Below are 22,584 nucleotides of genomic sequence, written 5' to 3' on the forward strand. Positions count from 1 at the left end.
AAATGAGAACTATACCTCAGATAAAATCGAAATTCTTAGACAAAGGCAGAAGCCTAATAAAGAGCAAAAAAAGGCCCCACCACGAACAGGCTCAGCAATGATCTCGAGACTCTCCCGAGCTCGAATTTTCAAGATGGAGAAATTGATGGCCAGGAAAAACTTTGTGATACTAAACAGAAAAACCATCCTCAAGATCTTAGCCAAAATTCCAAAGTTGAAATCCCTGGATACGGCAGATCTGGTGCTGATTGAACCTTACCACAGACACAAGAAGGCCAAAGCGTACCTCCACGTCACAAAGGCAGCAAGCAGTAACCTCAAATCAGACGTGATCCTAACCTTGAAGGAAATGGGTTTTGCCCTTGAGGAAATTACTACACCAGTACCATCCGATAAAAGTATGCATGCCCCAAGTAGACCGATAGAAAATCACCCCGATCATTCGATGGCCACAGAGGTTCAGACTACAAAGAAAAGAGATGACACGTACAGGAGGTACGCGGAAAGCCAGCGAGGCCGACTTCAATCAAATTACACTGCAATAAACGAAAATGCAAACTATAAGAGATCAAATTACATAGAAAACACAAGAAAGAACGACGGATGGGTGAACAAGCAAAGGCTCAGCTCTTCGACTGAGCAAAGCGCTGACTGGTCCCATAACAAAAAACGTGAACCCGTTGGTCCATGGAGATGGCTGAAAAAGGTGCTAAACCCGAATACTCAAGCATAACAACGAAATGCCCCTCCAACGTCGACCTACAACATAGCTCATCAATCTCGTTACGCCTCTAAATCAAAATAAACATCAATGTGCTCATGGAACACGAGCGGCCACGAACATTTAACTAAATCAGATGCATTTGACCTGGCACAGTTCGACATCATCTGTCTCCAGGAGACCTGGTTGACGGATTCACCAACGATTGACGGCTACGATACCTGTATTTCACTAGCAAGTAAGGGCTTGTTTGGCAGACCATCATCAGACCTTCTAACCGCAGTCAAACTTGGATCAGGCATTTCTATAAAAAAAAAAGTAACGGAATCCTACGGTATTCTGGCCTTACAAACAGAATGGATCCAAATTGAAAATTCCTCAAGAAAGAAAACAAAATCCAGTTTAGCCATTATAAACGTGTATTGGAACCCGCAAAGAACAACCAACACTGAGTTCTGCAACGCCGTCGCAGACACCCTAGATAAATTCACCATCGAACTGGCCACCGACCACATTCTCATTTGTGGAGACCTAAACGCGAGGTGCGAGCACCTCGCGAAAAGCCCCCATCTGTCACCATCTCTAGAACGTGGTGCATTATGGTCGGACCTTATGGACTCTAGAAATGTCCACAATGTGGCAGTGCTGAGCGGCCGCTTTCCAATGATTCCAACCTGGGAACGACTTGACACCTCAGCCACACTGGATTATATTTTCGTCTCACACTCTCTTCTCTCATCTATCGATCTCTATGAAGTCTATCGAACCAAAGCCAGCGATCATAACTTGCTGTCAATGACCTTTGTGTCAGTGAATACCTCCAAAGAACTCTATCCCTTTGACTTGGAGATTTCACGTAACTCCTCTCGAATCCACCTCTCAGCAGCTAACATCACAGACATCTCCCGGAAATTCGACGAGGCAGATGATAACAATACATCCTCGCAAACTAGGCCAAACTACCTCCCGTTACTTGTGAAGTACAGGAAAAAGCAAAGAAACCAAGCCCGATCGATTGAAAACAAGAGCCATGAATATGACTCGCAATTGGTGATGAAAAGAAGAGTAGTCCGCAAACTGAGACGTTTGGCTAGAGTTTCTGATAACAACGAACAAAAAGAAATCGCCATCGCGGCTGCAAAATCATATAAAGCATGGCTGAAACATCATAAAGGGACCATGTATCAGAACGACGCAGAAAAAATGCTGAAAACCCTAATGTCCAAAAACTCGAAAGACTTCTGGGCGCTGATAAAAAACAAAAGCATCGAGTCAACCAGCCAATTATCAAACGTTATACCAGAATCGACCTGGACTTCCTTCTTTGCAGCCCAATTCGCACCATTGCCTGAAACAACAGAAACAACTGCTTTCCTTACGGCGACACCATGGGCTGATCTCACAGACCAAGAAGAGATTTTGACCACGATACTCAAACTGAAAACTGTTAGGGAGAATTCTCTGTTTAGGCTGAATTTCCTAACCTAGTGAGTCCCCAGCAGCTTTGCTGGATTTCTGGAGTTTGTTTTTTTCCATCCTGCCAAGAGTGAGACTCTTTTTCTCCCACTCTTGGACATGAATGTGTGTAATTCCTTTGAATGTCAATGTGTTCTATGGGCTATGGGGTCTTTTACTCCATAGGGTCTCATATGTTTTTCTATGTGTGTTACACCGCACCCTACGTGCCGTAACACTGGGGCATCCTAGCGGCCTCCGTCATAGACTCCATACCCGGGGACTGACTACTGTCTCCCCGGGCATGTAAAGTCACCATTGGCTTTACTAGACCTAAATTTACTAACAGAACTAGTAAAAACCATCCTATTGTGGACGTACTGGTAGGGGTAATTCGATTACTCCTGGGTCTGTTATTCGAGGGGGCACTGTCCCGTCCCCCCTCATCGAGTTTTGGCTGGTGGCAGTGGAAACTACTTGTTATGTTCAACCCCGAATATAACCCTATGGGATTCTTCCCATTGTTGGAGATTGATACCTTTTCTCGTTAGTCTCTAACATACCACCGGTCTACTTATTTTAAATAAGTCTACCGGATGGTATTTTCTGCCAGAACTCGGTTTTTTAAAATGGCGTCTGTGTTCGTCTCTGTGACTCCTAAACCAAAGGTTGAGCCCTTTGTTCCACTTTTGGCGGGCCTCTGTACAGAGACCCTCCAAAGTGGTGCCATTCTGTCTGGGTTACCACAGGGGTGTGGGAGGGGGTTTAGGCACCCTGGACCGAGTTTCCTTGCCAACTCCGGTCGCACTCTGGTGTGATTGGCCCAAGTGGTGAGCCTCCCCGCTCACCACTTAGCGTGTGTTGATTGATAGCTAGGCTGAATGAATGGGGGTTTTCTGCATAAAAGCAGGGCTTTTGGGACTGGATCTTCAGAAGTCGCCACAGGACCTAAGAATCCGACGAGGGTAAAGCTGAGCCGACCTGCAACGACGACACCTCCGGTGGAGCCCTGCTGAACCGACTCACCACTTCCCGACGACAGAGGAGATCTCCCTGCCGGAGAGTTTCTTCCCCTGACTAGTGGGAACAACCAGTCCCTTTTGCTTTTTCTTCGCCTCAGGACGCAGTGGTCGAATTGCCCGTGCAGAGCACCTCGGCAACCGGATAGCCACTACCCCTGTACCGCGACCAAAAGGTGGTGTCTTGTGACGGTGCACTCCGCGGCTGGTCTCTTCCCTGGTGGTGCACCAGACTTCACTTTTCTTCGACGACGAGATCATCTCTACTCTTGGCAAAGACCCGACATGCATCCACCACCAGGAACAACTGCCCCCGCCGGAGCTGTCTCTCCACAATCAAGGTACCGTGTCCACCTGGCTTCTCCTTCTGCCGGATCGAGTGGGGTGTCTTAATCCTCGCCTTTCCTTTGGGTCGCCTCCAAGCTTTCTTTAGCATATTGTTCTGAACTGGTCCACTCTTCCAATAACAATTTGCTACACAGACTCGAACGCATTTCCACAAAGAGACTTTTTGGGACATATCGCCTTGCCTCTCTCCGAGTGGGCCTGGCCTCTGAACTTTATGATCTATTGTTGTTCTTGTCTTCTTGCCTTGCATTTGTCCCGTGAACGATCTATGCGGACGATCTAATCCTTATAGATCAGACCCAAATTGGGCTTCAGCGCCAACTCAACAACCTGGCCAAATAAATCGAAGATAACGATTTGGAAATAAACACCAACAAATCGAAAATTCTGATCATGGGAAAAACCTGTTCAGCTGCAAGTAACAACGGACACTGGTTCCTGAATAACAAGAAGATAGAGACTGTCTCCAGTATAAAATACTTAAGAATAATGTTCGATGCAACGCGCTCAGAAAAGGCTATGCATCTGGCCTTGTGGTTAAAAATAAAAACATTAACTACTCGGACCTAACTTGTAGATCGGAAATATGGAAAATTCTGCCTCCTACTAGCGATTCAATTCTATAAGCAAAAGGTGGTTCCATCGATAACCTATGCAGTGGATGCAGCGTTAAACATCCAAGATACGATCTGGCAAAAGCTGGAAGGTTATTTGTGGAAAGCAGTACTGGGCTTCCCGAAATCAACATCTATTTCAGCTATCTGGCGCGAGCTGGGCCTCTTATCAATGAAAGCGTCTGTCAAGCAAAGCCAAATAAGACTTCTGTGCAAAATCATTTCTCCAGATGCTATACCATTGTTTAAAGTAATCCAAAAGGAACTTATCCAAGGACAATGCATTGCGCTGAACAAATGGGAGCCAGAACTGCAAAAAAATCTGGCGGACTTAGCCTGTACACCTGAAGACTTAATCCATAACCCTGCCAAGATAAAAAGAAAAATAGCTCAGGAGGACTGGATTCAAACATGCGAGGCAGCAACGGCAAACAAGTTGCTCATTCACTTACAACCGATTACAAACAAGCTCAACAGACCTCTAAATTACTGTATAAAATTTCCAGATAAAAGGCTACAGAAAAATGTCATGAAAATAAGATTAAACCTCATGCTAACTCAAGAAATCAAAGCCATTCAGCCTAAATCCATCCCTAAAACATGCAGACTATGCCCAGAGACGCAAGAAGTGGAAACTGTAAAGCATTTACTACTAAATTGTGACAAAACGGCATATCTACGAGAAGCTTTTATGCTGCCTCTAATGTATGACGCGACACTTCGTGAGGAAGATATATGGTGGTCCCATCTGGTTGCAGGCGAAAAGATGAAATGGTCCACGGCAGCGGTAAAGATGCTGGAGGCCGCTCTCAAACGAGCAACAGAGAGTGTGACCTCGCCCTGCACTTCCTAACAAAGTCCCTCTTCGCCCGCCTTGTTCGGCTCTGCTTCCTACGTCACACTGTGCTCTTTCTCTTCTCAATTTTCCTGTTCTTTAACGTAACGGTTTCATGTGACATATGAGATGTGATTTCTTGTAAAAATCAAATTTTGTTTTGATTATAAACAAGTAAATAAAAAAAAATAAAACAATAGCGCCATGACTAGCACCAACCTCGTAATGCGGCCCATTGTCTTGGAATGTTAGTTCACTAATGACAAAAGCTGTTTAACATTGAATTTGAAAGCTTGTACACTGTATTTTCTGTAAAAATCTATGTTGCGTGAGGACCTTACATTTGGTTATTGAATCTTCACCAAAGTACTATTTCCAAGTATGCCATCTTTTAAAGGCATAACAATGCTGACAATGTTATATTTTACTTGTGTGTGTTCAAAAAGTGATCATGTAAATACTCTTTGTGAGACAACCTTGAGTCTTGGTACCTTGCAAAGCATTGCGTGAATAAATAACCATTATACTACCTACATTACATTTTGCCAAGCAGATGAGTGTTTTCGCCAGGTTTTTTAATTGTTTACATTACCACATTTGTTAAAGCAGCTTACCTTTCTACATTTTACCATCAATAATATTTTTCATTAATTTTTTGAATATTGACTGAAGCAGTATTTTCGTCATCTCAATTTTGGAATTGTACTGTAGGATGTTGATAATAATGTTATGTGATAACTTTAATTCGTAGCAACTAATGCAATGATTGATTTTAGTGAACAATTTTACCAGAAACTTGCTTGCTTATCGATTACTGCATTTACAAGATGTTTCAGGTTGTTGTGGGTAGAAGGGGGTGTGGCAGGAATCACCGCTAATTAGACAGCTAGCCAGTGTATCGTACTGAACAGCTCTTTTAAAGTAGACAACATTGTTATTGACATGTGAGTGACCTATTCAGTCTCGCACCAATTTCCGTATCTCAACTCTGTTCAATTGTTTAATTGCCTCAGCCTCAGAATAATATGGCCATTCCTCTTTCTTATGGGGTCGTGCCTTTTCGTTTCATTGAGGTACTATGACTTGGTGCCTCAATCATGTAGGATGATAAGATGTGTCTGCTTGACCCAGATATATGTGAAGTTAGATCTTTTCATGTAGTGAAAGTGTAGTTGGATTTGACTGTATATTCTGATGCTGCCTGTAAGGGGTAAGATCTGATAGTTTGTAGATTGATACTGGTGACGGGTTGTTCTATGCTTAGCTAATGTGAATGGGTTGTCCTTGTTATGTGTGGATGTTATAAAGTTCTGTTCCAGGTTTGTGTGTAAATTTAGGGTGGGGATGGGAGACTTGAGTTTGGAGTTTACTGAAAAGTTAGTGTTCAGTGACATTATACTTTTGGTTGCCTTGCTGCTGTATCTGTACAGTGTGCCATCTACTTGTTACTATTTTTAACATATTCTAGTGTTTGTTGCCCCTTATGGGCATGTGCTTTACCTTTACTCTTTTCTTTCTTTTCTTTTTTCTATTTTCTATCCTGTTCTTTGATTGTAATTGCATATGTTATAATATGTCTCGAAATTCTACCCGTACCATGAGTACCAAAATTGTGGATCATCTGAATATTGTCTCATGGAATGTTAATGGAATCAACAATGTGATGAAAAGGACTAAGATTTTATCTCAACTGCGTTCATGCTCTTGTGACATCGCATTCCTCCAGGAGACGCATTTAGAAGACTCAGAGGCTGAAAAATTGAAAAGAGGTTGGGTTGGAGATACTTATTTTTCTAATCATTCCTCTAGTAGAAGAGGTGTTTCGATACTTATTAAAAAGAATCTGCCTATATCAGTCATCAAGAGCAAGGGAGACAAAGAAGGAAGAATTATTTGCGTTCTGGTGAGAATTCAAGGTGTGGACATTCTACTATGCAATCTGTATGCACCAAATTTGGATGATCCGACCTTTTTTCATGAAGTGGCTCAATTGCTTCAAAGTTTTAATATGGACTCCATTGTAGTGGGTGGGGATTTCAATCAGGTCATGGACTCTGCTTTGGATCGATCAAATGGAGATTATACTAGGACACCAAATAGATGCAAACGATCCTTGGAGAATTTGATTGAGGAGTTCAACCTGGCTGACATCTGGAGGCTGGAGCACCCGTCGGACAGGGATTATAGTTTTCATTCACAGTGTCATGACACATACTCTAGAATTGACTTCTTTTTGACCTCTGGCCGAGTGACTTCCAGTTGCTATGATTCGGCTATTGGCCTTATTGCCCTATCTGACCACGCACCTATTTCATTGCGATTGTCCTTGCAATACTCTTTGGTTAAATCTCCAAGGCGGAGAATGAGCTCTTATATACTGAAAAATGACCAGATCAGACAGGAGGTGACAGAGGAAATTGATAACTTCATCCTAATTAATAGGACTGCCGATGTTCAACTTTCAACAGTTTGGGAAGCTCTGAAATGCTTTGTTAGGGGGTTACTGATTTCAAAAACTGGCAAAGAAAGGAAATTGAGAACGAAAGAAATTCAGAGACTCTCTTCTGAAGCTAAGCATCTGGATGTTCTGTTTGCAGCAAGCAGAGATGAAAATACAAAAAATGAACTACGAAAAACTAAGTATGAACTTAACAAACTCATCTCTAGCCAAGTTGACTATGCTCTGTTTAGACAAAAAATTAACTATTTTGAGAATGGTGAGAAGGCAGGGAAATTGCTGGCACATCGGCTGAAGATGGCTGAAAGCGATCGTTTCATTCCTGCTATAAGGAGCCTCACTAACTCATTGGAGACGCAGCAAACACAGATTAACAATTCATTCCGTGGCTTCTATGAAAAACTCTATACCTCGGATCTGTCCTGTGGAAATGATGAAATTGAAAAATTCCTTGACTCTCATATTCTCCCTAGCCTGACAACAGATGATGCGATGAGTTTAGAAGGAAAGGTGGAAGTAGATGATGTTCAACACGCAATTTCAAAACTAACAATGGGTAAATCACCTGGCACTGATGGGCTACCTAATGAATTTTATAAGGCCCTCCCTGATTCCGCACTACAGCTTTTGTGTGATGTTTTTAATGCGGCTTTTGAATCTGGTTCACTGCCGGATTCAATGAGACATGCATTGATTACAGTGATGAGGAAGAAAGACAGATCTGCTACCAGATGTGAGAATTATCGACCGATCAGTCTGATAAACTGTGACTGCAAAATATTGGCCAAGATCTTGGCTGTTCGGTTAAATAGGGTGGTTTCAACTCTGGTACATGAGAATCAAGTGGGTTTTGTCTCTGGAAGAGCAGTGGCGGACAACATGAGGCGCCTGCTATTGACAATTGAGAAAGGGCATAATCAAACAATTGCCAGTGCGGTCATTTCCCTGGATGCTGAAAAGGCATTTGATCGTGTTGAATGGAACTTTTTATTTGCATGCTTGGGGAAGATGAAATTTGGGCAAGAATTCCAGCGATGGGTTAAGTTGTTATATACCAACCCTTCTGCAAGTGTGCTGACGAATGGACTTATTTCCGATCCGTTTGAGCTTCATCGTGGTACAAGGCAGGGTTGCCCTCTTTCACCTCTCCTTTTTATTATATCTATGGAACCGCTAGCAGTGAGTTTAAGGGCGGATGTACGCCTTCAACCGGTAATTGGAAATGGTCGGAATAATTTGGTTTGGTTATATGCGGATGATTTGTTGATTGCCCTTCAAGACCCGGCTATTGGTATTTCTTATTTAATGCAAGACATTCATTCCTTCTCCGTGATATCGGGATATAAGATTAACTGGAGTAAATCCGAGATCCTTCCAATCAATGGGTTGTGTCAACGACATACATGTGTTCAATTTCAATTCAGGTGGTGTGCTGAAAAGTTGAAATATCTTGGCATATGGATTGGAGCAGACATAGTGAAGTTACCTGCCATTAACTTTGCTCAGATTCTTCCGACTCTAAAATCAGATTTGATGAGGTGGAGTCTTTTGAAGTTATCGACATGGGGCAGAATCAACTGTTTGAAGATGAACCTGGCTCCTCGGATAAATTACTTGCTGAGCATGCTACCCACTAAGATACCAGGAAACATCTTTAAGGAGGTCAATAGGATTATGCAGAACTTTATTTGGAATGGGAAGCCTCCGAGACTTGCAATCTGGAAACTTCAACTCCCATTGAAATTGGGGGGAATGAATTTGCCTAATTTCTCAGACTACCATTTATCCTTTTCCACTCGACATTTGTGCAAAGTTATTGACTCTGGAGATGTACAGTCTGAGCATTTTGACCTCTTATCTTGGGAATGCAGTGCTGTATCCCAATTGGACCCGAGAGCTCTGCTGACCACTCGAAGGAATAAATCTAGAAAAATCAGCGCCCTTACTTCGTTTTTGCAAGACTGCTGGTGTGAACTCTCAATCCGTGTGGGTGCAGATCCATATTTACATCCAGATGCCTCCATATGGAATAATCCAGCCTTGAAGTATCAGGGCAAAACACTGTTTTGGACGGAATGGTTTGTGGCTGGTATCAAATACATTGGAGATTTGTTTGATGGGGGAGAACTGGTTAACATTCACTCAGCTTGGCCAGAGGTGTGATATGACGAAATGCTCATTTGCCGAATATCGGAAGTTGAAGATTATTATTTCAGCTTGTATTGAGGTGTCACAATTGACTGTTCAGAGTCCAGCCTGGGCAGCTATAACTGTATGCCTCAGTGCATCTCACCCTGCTTCTACCATGTATAGTATCATAAAAGCTACTCGGAAAGGTGATCCGAGATTACCAGCTCTGTGGGCGGAGGAATTGGGGGAAGATGTGAACTTCAGATGTTGGCGAAGGTGCTGTGAGAACACTCGTTTGGTGAGTTTGGATTGGTCCCTCAGAGCTTCTCAAACGAAGTTGTTGTTTAGGGCCTATTGGACGCCGGAGAAACTATTCAGGAGACAACTTTTAGACAACAATCTTTGCTGGAAATGTAAATGTTCTAGAGGATCTCTGAGTCACTTGATTTGGTCCTGTCCTAAAACGATGCAGTTCTGGGAAAAGGTGTGTGAGAGATTAAGCTTGGTCTTAAACATTGCAATCCCCATGAATGCCTCATTATTGATTTTAGGCGATGATTCTCTTCTGGAGGAAATTGACTTTGGAAAGAAAGTTTGGCTGCTACGTGCATGTATGATTGCTAAAAAATTCATTTTGAGGTCCTGGAAATCGAGTAATTCTTTCAACATTGATGATTGGGTGGAGGAGCTTCTTACAATTTCAACATATGAAAGAGCTATTTACAAACTCACTGATGACATTGACAAGTTTTGGAACATTTGGGGCTGCTTTCTTGATGCCTATGGATAAAGCAGAACTTTGATCTGGGACAATATATACATATCCTTGTACACTGTTGTGCTGTATGACATCTATAGGATGTGCATTGATTGTTTTATTATTGAATTTGTTGTATGGTTCATGCAATTAGTATTCTTGGTCCTTATTTCGTGCATTTGCTCTCTTTTTTCCTTTCTCTTTCCCCTTTTTTTTTTTTTTTTTTTTTTCTTCTCTCTTTTTTCTTTCCACTTTTTCTTCTTCTTCAACCGGTTTTATTTTTAGTACATTGATGTGCATTCTTAAATTGGTTGTGATATGTTGATTATTTACATTGAATTGATTGGCTATGTGTTTATTGGATTATTCATGTTCATGTTTATTTATGTAAAATAAAAATTGTAATACCTAACTCTGTTCACCAAACGCAATGTAATCCATATGTGGTAAAATAAAGCTTGATGTTACATGTAAATGTAATTGTTTATTTATGTGGAAAGGGGCAGAGAATAATTGAGCATTTTGAAAGATAAACAGCATGGCTTTGCAAATGTAGAGCAAGACCTTTTTCCCCATTGTTCTTTATACACGTAACCTTCCACATTTACAAAAACTGACCTGCTGACAAATGCTTTTTATCTAGGAGAACGAGAAACTGCCAAACATTTTGGGAATATTCGCACAGAGAAATACTGGCATATATAAGGCATTCCTGGCACAAGTAGCATGATCATATTGTATAGCTTCTGTCCAGGCATGTTTGGGCACATCCACTTGAATATTTTACAGTGGCAAAATTGGCAGCTTGGTCAGGCCAGATTTGTATTTGGCCTTTCCCCTTGTGTATAACATGCAAATACACATTGGTCTTATATCAGGTACAGCTAGCAGTATTGTTTAATGAGGCACTCACATATATTAGGCACATCTAGTATGAGTTTGTTTTTACAATACTTATAGTGGTATATAAAGGTCACAGACAGCATGCAAATATCTTCTTTCATTAGCAATGCAGATATATGTTATGGCCACAGCAATTAAGACGTGTGTTTTACAGTATCAGTGCTGGCATACATTCTGAGCATGGCATCATAAGGTGCATATGACAGTATCGATGTGTTCATATATTGTGAGCAAGTTAGAAATGTGTTTTAGAGTGGAAACATTGGTATGTGTTTGGGCACAAGCAGTATGAATGTCAAACCTCTTACAGTTGCAATGCTGAAATATATTGCGCACACAGTGTGACGTCATACTGGTAACAACAGTTCCAACCTTGGTGCGCTTTACAGCAGGACTGTCTGCACCAGCCCTGGACCATTCCCAAACCAATCAAGAGAGCAATTAGTTAGGAACTACCAGTTACTAAAGAAATAAGGTATTCAGCGCTGCATCTCCCATGATGCATCAGGTTTGGAAATCCAAAACTCGTTGCAGACACCAGGTTTTCGTTCAGGTGTTCAGGAAAAGGGATTCTATGGAGAAACACTAGCACATCCATAGAGATTCATTTGTCAGCAGGTGCAGATCCTAAAAGAAAAAAAATCTGTTATCCCAACACCCCCTCCCAGTAGCAGTGCTTTTGAAGATCTGTGTTCTCCCTTTCCTGAAGATGAACAATTTAAAGAGATTAATACTTTCTTCCCCATTCCTCAAAAGAAAAACCGGTAGGAACTTACTAGGCATTTTCCTGTCCCTTGTGCTGGCCTTTCAACGGTGGTCGGTCAAAATACCGAAAATAAAATCTCGAATTACAAAAAGCACGAATTAAAAATCTCGAAAAAAAAAAATCAAATTTTTTATTTATTTATTTATATGTGTTTTTGGGGTCAGGTAAGTGAAAAAAAGGGGCAAAATAAAAAAAAAATGAAAAAAGGGGGGTTGGAGGGGAACCCCACCATTTTGAAAAAAAAACGCATTGAAAAAAAATTCGATATTTTTTTTCGAGATTTTTAATTCGTGCTTTTTTTTCGAGATTTTAATTTTCGAGATTTTGACTATAAACCCCTTTCAACACCAGAAACCCACACAATTAACTTATGTGCAGTGGAACATCCAGCAGGCGTGGCAAGAGCAGAGCAGCTGGCAAACAACTCCACCTCCATAGGAAACAAACTGAGTGTAATCCAAAATGGTGGCAAGCCTTTTAAAAACTCCCCTCTCTTGGGAATAGGTAGCTAATTCATCATTTTTAAAGTGTGCCTTCACCAATGGGAGGACAGTGGGGGCTTTCCAAATGAGGCTAAGATCTACAGACAGTGGGCCTCATTACGAGTTTGGAGGTAGACATGGTGCTATTAGCGCCATGGCTGCCTCCAAAATTGTGTTCGGGTGCGGGTTTCTTGAATGAGGAATTACCGGGTCATTCCAACCTTGGAGGACCCGGTAATTCCTCATTCAAAAAACCCATCCCCATTCCCATTCGAGCCCCCCATACGGCTCAATGGGAATGGGATTGAGCTAATAACGGGCCCGTTAATAACGGGCCCGTTATTAGCTCCCTGGTCCCCTTGCGGGACCCGCAAAGGATGTCTGGTCTGACCAGACGTTCTGAGCGGGTCCCACAAGGGAACCTCGTAATAGGGCGGAATGGGTTTACCGGCACTGGCACCATTACCAGTGCCGTTAAACCCATTCCGCCCACCTCCTAATGAGGCCCAGTGTCTCTGACCAAAGAGCTGAAGAGAGGAGTTTGTTGACAAAGCTGAAAAGCAGGAGAGAAGGGGAACCCCTTGTGCCCAGAATAGAAGTTGACTCCAGTGAGGAGGAGATAGTCCCTTTATCCCCCAAAGGGTGTGTTCTCCAGTGTGGGGGTGAATAACCGCTTATCCACCAGAAGAAGGGTGTGCTCCAGTGAGAGGTGAGACCCTGAGACTGCAGATTAGGGATGTGCTCCACTGAGAGGGATGCAAGCCCATTGAAACATGAAGAAAGAGGCTCCTTACTCAAGTGAAGGGATTGACAGGTAGGAGGAGATAGAAGATAGAGAGGGTGACTTTAAACACCAGAAGAGAGGCTGTGCAACAGAAACACTTGACACATTTGTGTATAGGCACATTACAAATGCCATATCATATCATATCATATCAGAAGAGGCGAGTCTGATTAACCTCAGCGGTTAGGTGGGCTTCAATGAGGGATACGAAAGCCCATAAGCACAGAAGTGTGGTGTTCTATGTTGCAGAAAGAGAGGGAGAGAGTAACTTTGATCCCCAGAGCAGCAGAGGTGTAACGGAGGGGGGAGGACACGTCGCCCCCGAAGATGGGAGTAGGTAACAGAGAGATGGAGAGCCCCAACATGTGGACTTTTGCAAAACATGACAAACAGAGGGAGTCCAAAAATCCAGAGAGAGTTGGAGAGACCTTGTGGTCCCCAGAAGAAAGGATACGTTCTGAGCTATAGAAATAGCTAAGCAGGACACGTCTGTATGCCTTTTATTTCTTGTCCTTTTTATATAATTTGGTTTCAAGAACTATGTTTTGGAAGAATCTTAATGTCAACACCACTTTGAAACCATGTCCATGCAATAGTCTTTTGTTTTACTTTTGTTTAATAAAACCATTTAATTGTATTCTGGTGCCAGACGTGTGTGCTCCCTCGGCCTTGTTACAACAGGCCTATTGAAAAGGTGCTTTACAGCATAGAGATGGTACATATTGTTAGGCTGCATTTCCTAACCTAGTGAGTCCCCCAGCAGCTTTGGTGGATTTTTGGGGTTTATTTTTTTCTCCTGCCAAGAGTGAGACACTTTTTACCCTCACTCTTGGACATGATTTGAGTGTGTTGCTTTGACTCTAGATATGTTTAATGGGCTATGGGGTCTTTTACTCCATAGGGCTTAATGTGTTTTTGTGATGTGTGTTACACAGCACCCTCAGTGCAGTAACACAGGGGTGTCATAGTGATCCCACAGTATAGACTCCATACCCTGGGACTGACTACTGTCTCCCAGGGCATGTAAAGTCACCATTGACTTTACTCGTCTTGAATTCTGAACAGAACCAGTGCAAACCATCATATTGTGGACGTACTGGCTGGGGCAATTCGATTGCCCCGGGGTCTGTTAGTCGAGGGGGCACGTCTCCATCCCCCCTGATCGAGTTTTGGCTGCAGGCAGTGGATACTGTTTTTTATATTCAACCGCAAATATTTCTATATGGGATTTTCCCATTGTTTGAGGCTACTATCTTTATTTATTTAATTACGATAGCCTCGAACATACCGCCGGTTTATTTAATTATTATTAATTCTCCGGTTGGTATTTTTTGCCAAAACTCGGCTCTAAAATGGCCTTTGTGTTCTCTTCTGTGACCCCAACCCAAGTCGAGCCCTTTGTTCCACTTTTTGGCGGGCTTCTCCACAGAAGCCCTCCAAAGTGGTGCGACTCTGTCTGGGGTGCCTAGGAGGGGTGGAGGGGGATTTAGGCACCCTGGACTGAGTTGCCTAGGCAACTCAAGTCACACTCCGTCCTGATTGGCCCAAGTGGTGAGCAGGCTGGCTCACCACTTAGCATGTTTGAGTGACAGCTAGGCTGAGTGAATGGGGGTTTTCTGCATAAAAGCAGGGCTTTGGGGACTGGAACTTCATAAGTCGCCACAGGACCTAAGAATCTGACGAGGGAGAAGCAGAGCCGACATACCATGATGACACCACTGGTGGAGCCCTGCTGGACCGTCTCACCACTTTTCCAAACGACAGAGGAGATCTCCCGCCGGAGAGTCTTCTTCCTTTGACTGGTGGGGATAACCAGTTTCACCGTCTTTTCACCTTCCCAATGCATTTTGTGGCCGCCTTGCCTGTGCCAAGCACCCTGGCAACCGGAATACCATGTTTTACCATGACCGCGAAATAAAGCGTAATACCTTTAACCGGAAAACTCTGCGGCTGGTTTCTTCCCTGGCAGTGCAACGACCTTCATCTTTCCTCCCATTCAAGATCTTCTCTTCCCCTGGATGATGACGAGACTTGCACCCGCTGCCAGGAACAACTGCCACCACTGGAGCATCCTTCCCACTTCAGGTACCGTGTTCCGCCTGGCTTCCCTTGCCACCGACTGTACGGGGTAGATTTAGCCCCCAGCTTTCGAACCTGGGTTAGCCTGGGACACCCTGGCTAAACTTTTCTGAGCCTCGCTAAACTCTTTTTGAACTCCCTGCAAGACTTTCAAAGCCTAGTGTAACTGTGTGATCTTGGGCGCATTTGTGCTCTGCTCTCTCTAAGAGTGGGCCCAGCCTATGGACTTTGGCTCACAAGTGACTGTTGCTCTTCTGCCTTGCTAAAAGTGTTCCTAAATCTTAGAGTGGTGTATCGTCACATATTCTGTCTTTTTCCCTCCCTTCTTCATGAACTTATTGGAGTGCCATCCATAGTTAAACACTCACCTCTGTCTGAAAATAAGTGGTGTTAACTAAGACCTGTCTGATAAGGAATAAGGGTTGTATATATTATAATAGTAACTGTGTTTAGAGTGTTTTACAATAAGAGTGCTGGAGTGTTTCAAACAGTGTGTTTTTAAATAAATAATGATATACTTTGATACCAAAGCTCTGGTCAGTGTTTGCTTGTGCTATTGTATCTAAGTGCCTATTGTGTATACTTTGCATACTGCCTAACTCTTCTTGAGGGAGGTCTGACTGCTCAGCCACAGCTACCAGGTAAATCTGGGTGGTACAGACTGCTACCAAGTGGGTTTACTGCTAACACCTGTAGTCCTAAATCTTTTGCAGTGGTCTCTTAGGGAACTGCACAGGTTTCTGCCTAACACATATTGTGGGTGCAGGCATCACAATATGTGTTAGGCAGAACCTGGCATCTATTTAATTTTTTTCATGGGTTACCCTAAAAAGCTAATAAATAAAACACGCTGAATGGGGAGAACTGCGGTCCCATAATTCGCTCTATTGTTGTATGCTCCCTCTCTGCGATTGCTCACTCACCCCAACAAAGGGGAATGATTAGCATCAGCACACTGAAAAAAACTAATAGCAAGGATGGGGCAAGGTATAAAGGGGGAGGCAGTGCTATATTTTGGGTGAATTTCTAGAGCTTTTTTCTTGTAACACAGTATCTCCAGGTACCTCATGAGTGGGAATATTGTTGGACAGGTTATGTCAGCAAAATCATATTCTTCAAAAGAGAGCTAATGCAGAAAAATCAAGACTGGGCTAGGTGGTCAAAGGTGTGGGTGCCCAAGTGCCCTGCATGCAGATTCAAGATATGACTGCTATAATTAATCCTCACTCACACAGCCTGTGGCACATGGTACACCTGGGATACGGGCGAATGCAACGATCAATTATTGTCAATTTAGTATTTCATTTAGGGGCAAAATAGAGGGAGGGCCAACTAGACTACGACATTTGAGACGTCCCCAGACAAACAGAAGGGCAATATTCATGATGGTCTTCCATCAGGCCATGTCTCGCTCCTGCAGGATTCAGGTAGTCCAACCTTCAAGCAACTGAGGTCAACATCTGCATCTCTAGAGTTCACAGAGAAGAGGTTGCCTTCTCCCAGTGTGTTCATTGTGTATCTAACAGTCTGTGATTCAGTGGCGTAAGTTTTTAAACCTCCCTTGTGGTTTTGTGATATAAGCGATGGGGGCTAGGGGAAATTAGTTTCCCAAGAGGGGCAGCACTGGCTAGTGAAGAGGGAGGTGGCAAATCTGCTCTCAGAGTAAGTTCTACCACGTTCACAAAGTCACCTGTTTGATATATGGCGTTTGCAGAGCTCTGATATCTACCCTGTAGCTCCAGGAAGACAATTCTGCAATACCTGGTGAATCCGTGCTGGTGACTATTAATATGCTATCTTCACTGAACATGAAGACAGAGCCTTTGAAGTTGATGCTGTCATTTTTAGCACAGAAGATGTGGGTGTGCCTAGGGAGAGCTTGTGATTCTTTCCTTTGGGAGATGGGGTTTTCTACTTCTCGTAGAGAGCTGTACATTTCAGAGTTGGGGGATAATGCATTTGCGGATTGCTTTCCCTGACATGCTAGTGAAGCAAGCAGGAGTTGGATAGCTTCTTCAGACTTGAGGTGACAGTGTATTGATCACCTGCCATATACTAGTTTGGGCAAAGAGTTCAGGGGATCCTCTGCATAGTGTTTCCAAGATTAACATACATTAGCTCAGGGTGGTTATCTGGCCCACTGAATCACTGCCATAGTGGTTCCAGGAAATAGGCAGGAGACTTAATTACATCAGGTATAGACCATCCTGGACTAATACTTTCCAACAGGCATTCAGAAGTTCACCCTTACTTCAGTGGTAATTCCTCTTGCAGGGGCTGACCTGCTAGCCCATGGTCACATGCCTTTGCAAATCATGGGCCTTCACTTAGGGATTAGGGACATAACAGGCACCATTAGCATCTTGTGATGGCATTAAAGCTATTAGGACCACAGCACAATATTTGTGGGTGCTGATGTGCTTTGCTGTCATGCTAAAAGAAACAGAGTGCCGAGAACATAAGCCGTTTCTCATGGCAAACACATAACCTAAACAGAGTGTCTGACAAGTTAATGGTAAAGGAAATGCTGAGTTCCTTCTAAATGTCCATGGCATGACCATGGAGAGGGGAGAGCAGGATGCAGGCAGGGTTAGAACGCCACAGGTGTGTGGGTGTCGGCCTTGCAGGGGAAAGGATAGCAGAGGGCGGAGACACTGGTGAGGGGCGGTGCTCAGGGCGAACAGTGAGCGCTTGTGGAAGCAACTGTCAGCTATCTCAGTACGTATTACCTCATTACCAAAGTATGCCTGCACCGCGAGCAAGGTGGTTGGTTCCATCTTGCCCACCAGGTGCACATATTAAAATAAAGTTTCTCTTTTGAATTCAAGCCTGAAATAGGAATCGCTCTCTACACTCACATCACACCTCCCGGCACTGCATATTTTAAAAGAGGGAATATTTTGGGTACGTACCAATGACGCTTCATGTTAACATTGTAATGTTTTGGATGTAAATGATCAAGAACACAGATTGAGAACTTAGTATATAGAAATCTCCCATACTTTCCACTTGGTACAATGTCTAATGGAACGGAAACCATTAACAGTGTATAATCTAATGACACTTTTTTTTTTTACTTCTTTTTAACCCTGTGTCAGAATTGCCATACGATCCGACATGTGTCATCAGGAAGGCTGTGTCCAATATTATCTGCTCAATGGTCTTCGGGCATCGCTTTGACTACAACGACCGGACATTCCTCACCCTGATCCAACTGTTTAATGAAAGCTTCAGCTTTATGACCTGCGCCTGGGCATGGGTACGTGTGGAAAACATATTGAATATCTGTTGTTTGCAATTATATGTTGCACCTTTAAATGTGAGATAATTGAAGTTCCCAAATGTCCTATAGTGAGGTCCACTCGTATCCCTGCAGTTGACATACGCCTGGTACTATTTATGATATTAATACGGAGGATGTGTTTGGTTATCCGTGATGTGCTCAGCAACACTTTTAGATAAGGTGTTACTAGGAAGCCTGCAACGGATGCCGGAGCAACTAAACATCACTATTGACCCACCATCTAAGCAGAACAAATCGTCTATTTTCCGGTAAGTGGAGGCTAACAATCACTTTGCTTAACCTCCTGGCACTGTCTCTAGGTGGGTTGGTTTGTATTATTTCCATGGTCTGGGATGAGCAGTGGTCTTATCACAGGGCAGGATGGGGCTGGCTTGCAGTGCGCAGTGTCAGTGACCGCCATGTAAGAGCTCCTGCATCTGTTGCTTTTCCCCCTGCAGTGTTGTGAGTAGGCTACTCATGTAGGATTTCCGATGGTTGAGCAGGGACTCTGGTTCTCTTCCCATTGACTCTCTCTAGGTTGGAGTGCTCACAAGGCATTGTGTGGAGTGCTGATTATTCGCTGTCTTGTGGGTTGTTTTCTCCCATGTCAGGTGCGTTTCTAGGCAAGAAAGAGAAGGCCAGCATCTGGGTTCAAAGGCAAGGGGTGAAAGAAATTGGTAATGCACATATATAAGTTGTCACATGGAAGTGGAGAGGAATTGGGGCCCTCTCAACTGCCACTGTCTCTCTCTGGGGTAGGACTGGCTCTGCATTACTCCCTTGTAGACCTCGCCACCATGGCTGGAAGGGGTTAACAACCCCATCCCCTTGACAAGGTCAATGTAATGACGCAACATAACGCAAATCCCCTTACAGAAACGATCAGAAGTGAAACAAGCATTAGCAGGATTCCGTTTGTTTGGCTATGTTTTATAAAATGCTGCACATCAGGAAAGGCTCTCTGTTTTTCACTGCACACACAGCACAGAATAAAAATAATATGTGTTCTAATTTAAATGTAATCTAACTCCCCTTTCAGTACAGTGAAAGGATGATATAGTTCAAATTAATAAGCTACGATATCCTACACCCATTCTGTCGGTGTTGGTGTATCAGCCAATACACACTATGAAAGGAACATGCAGGAGGAAAGTGCAACATTTCAAAGTAGGATGTCATAAGGGGTGCAGGTGTGCAATAGAATGAGAAGGGGACTGGAACAAAGTAGGACACCATCAATATAGGGTGCCATTGATGATGAGCCAGAGGAAATATGAGCGAGAAAGGGTGAGAGTGAGAGGGTACAAAATAAGGTAATAGTGTCAGAGGGAAAAATGAGAGGGAGTAAAATGGGGGGAGAGTAGAGGAAAAGAGGGGGTAGGGTGGGTGATGGAATGAAGGCCATCGAGTGGTTGAGGATAGAGAGAGAGAGGGTGTAGGGTGTGTGGGGAGGTGAACGAGAGAGGTGGAGGGTTCATTAGAGAAAGAGGGGGTTGGATGTGTGGAGAGAGGTCGTAATGTGGGTGAATGGGGTAGAGAGAGAGGGGGTGGGATGTGTGTGGCTAGAGAGAATGAGTGTAGTGTGGTTGGGTGTGGGGCTAGAGTGGGTGGGGGTAGAGATCTTGGTGCTAGGGTGTGTGGGTTGGGGTGGAGAGTGTGAGGGTATGGTGGGTGGGGGTATAGTGAATTGGATGGGTGGGTGTAGAGAGAACTAGTCGGTTGGGTGGGAGGGTGTAGAGAAAGTTGTGTTTTTAGAGGGTGCTGGGTGGGGTTGTTAGAGAGAGTGTGGTAGGGTGGTAGGGTAGGGGTAGAGAGAGTGGGGGTAGGGTGAGTAGGGTGGTGGGGTTGAGAGAGTGGGAATAGGGGTGTAGGTTCAGAGAGTGTGGCTAGGGTGGGTGGGTGAAGGTAGCGATAGTGGGGTAGGGTGGGTGGGGGTGGAGAGAGTGGGGCTAGTATGGATAGGAGTACAAAGAGTGGGTGGTGGGGTGGGTGAGGGTGTAGAAAGTGTGGGTGGGGGTGGTGAGTTGTGGTAGTTGACTGGGCGCAGGCAATATGAACAGCAAAGCAGCCTCAGGGAAACTTGTCAAAAGTAGCCCAAAATAACCAAACATAACCCAACCAGCACATGAAATGGGGGTGGGTGGCTGAAGATAGAGAGCGTGGGTGTGAGGCTAAAGAAAGTGGGCATGGGGTTGGTGGGTGGTAGTAGAGAGGCACCTTCAGGAGTAAAAAAAAAAAAGATTGCCACCAAAAGTAGCCAATTGAATGCAAAATAGCCCAAAATAGCACACTAAGGCAAATCACTACACACCTGCGAAATGGAAAGTCTGGCCGACTTGCCTCTTATAAAGCTGTTGATTGGAGCAAATTCTTTTGGGGAGCTTCTCATTGGGGAGTATGGGCAGAGGAATTTGGAAAATGCATTTTAGGGAGTTGGCCATTTCATGCCGTGGCATTGCTGGTTAGTTTGTCAATGCGATATTTTCAGTTTAGAACCCTGAAAACAAGAGGCCCAAACGGTAACACAGCCCTCTGTCTGGTATTTGCCAATAAAAGAGTCGACACAGAGCATTGAGTATGTAAAATGCAAGGGAACCCATCTTTTATTAAAATACACTAAACATCTGGGGTAAACAAGATTGCCAGACACAGTCTCTCTCAAGTACTCTGAGTTACAATGGATGACAGCTGCTTTTGAGGTGCTGATTTGTCATTGCTGATGTCATGATGACAGACAACTTACAAAAACATGTCGCTACTATTCATTGGTTCACACTGCTAAGCTACATATATTTATTAAAGGTGCACCAGTTATGATTGGAGGAGTCCCTATCTAATAGCTCCTGCTAGGGAACAACCAACATCAGATAACAAATGTACTACATCACTACTCTTAAACGGCATTGGTTGGGGCTAAACTGGGGTAAGTATGGGCATTCCTTTGTTGGCATGTAATACGGCCAACCTTGGGCACTGACAGGGTGTGAGGAAATATGGAGACACATGATGCGGTTAGAGAACTCAATGGTCCACTGTTATTCCAATTAAAGAACAACCCTTATCATCCCAGTTCCATGAGGCCTGTCGTGTTCTAATATGTTGTCCTTGGGAGTTTGTCTGTGCCGGCACCCGTTGTCTGGAGAGTCAGATGCCTTATTTAGTCATGGCATATTGTGACCAACTACTCTTTTGAATCACGTGTTACCAATCAATGTTTCATTTTATAATTCCTCTATTTGGATTTTAGCCACTTCAAAGCATGTGCGGTTTCACCTGGCTGATTGCCTGGGGCACCCATCGCTCAACCATTAGGGTGTTTCTTGGCTTGAACATTGCATGAAACTGAACATCAAATGCTGCCTGTGTTGTATTGTAGCTAATTAACTTTAATGATCAAGCAATCGCCAGCCTGGGAATCGCTATCTCGTGCTTATGCTGTCCCTGCATACAAATCTCCCCTCTGGTACAAATCTCCCCTCCGGTTCTCTTAGCCTTGAGATTACTTTCTGCTAGCTACTCTGCAGCCGCTGCAGATTTCCAGAAGGTGCAAGGCCTGACTCGATTTCCAGAGCCTGTGTGTCATGATCTCTGCTTCCAAAAGGTCAGGGTTTTCCCAACTCCCTTGGAAGCAGATCCATAACCCAGGTTCCGAGTGCCACCAGTCCCAATTGGGACCTTTTGGACCCAGTCCTGGCGCCAGTGGCACCAGGCTCATAAATATGCCCAGTCCCAGCGCTGGAAGCGCCGGGCTCATAATGCTTGGGTGGACTTACCTGCAGCAGACCATGCTGCTTACTTGCCTGCCAGTTGAGCCTCTGATCCTCTTCTGTTTGGAACTACTTTTCCTGTTGGGTGGGGCAGGAGCCACTCCCTAGATTCAGAACACTGGAACTCTTCTGGAAAGCAGGAACTCTTTTCTTACCTAGGCGTGGCTGTGGAAGGAGACACCT

The 22,584-nt window shown here is 43.9% G+C and overlaps 1 protein-coding gene across 1 annotated transcript in view; it reads left to right on the forward strand.

Annotated features, from left to right (window-relative positions):
* Window positions 1-22,584, forward strand: part of LOC138566780 (cytochrome P450 2G1-like) — a 552,906-nt gene that overhangs the window by 100,256 nt on the left and 430,066 nt on the right. Inside the window, exon 4 of the mRNA XM_069644432.1 lies at window positions 18,450-18,610. Within this exon, the coding sequence (XP_069500533.1) occupies window positions 18,450-18,610 (161 nt within the window). The remainder of the gene's footprint in view (window positions 1-18,449; window positions 18,611-22,584) is intronic.

Source organism: Ambystoma mexicanum, chromosome 2p, assembly GCF_040938575.1.
Source record: "Ambystoma mexicanum isolate Mex_15411 chromosome 2p, UKY_AmexF1_1, whole genome shotgun sequence".
Classification (NCBI taxonomy): Eukaryota; Metazoa; Chordata; class Amphibia; order Caudata; family Ambystomatidae; genus Ambystoma; species Ambystoma mexicanum.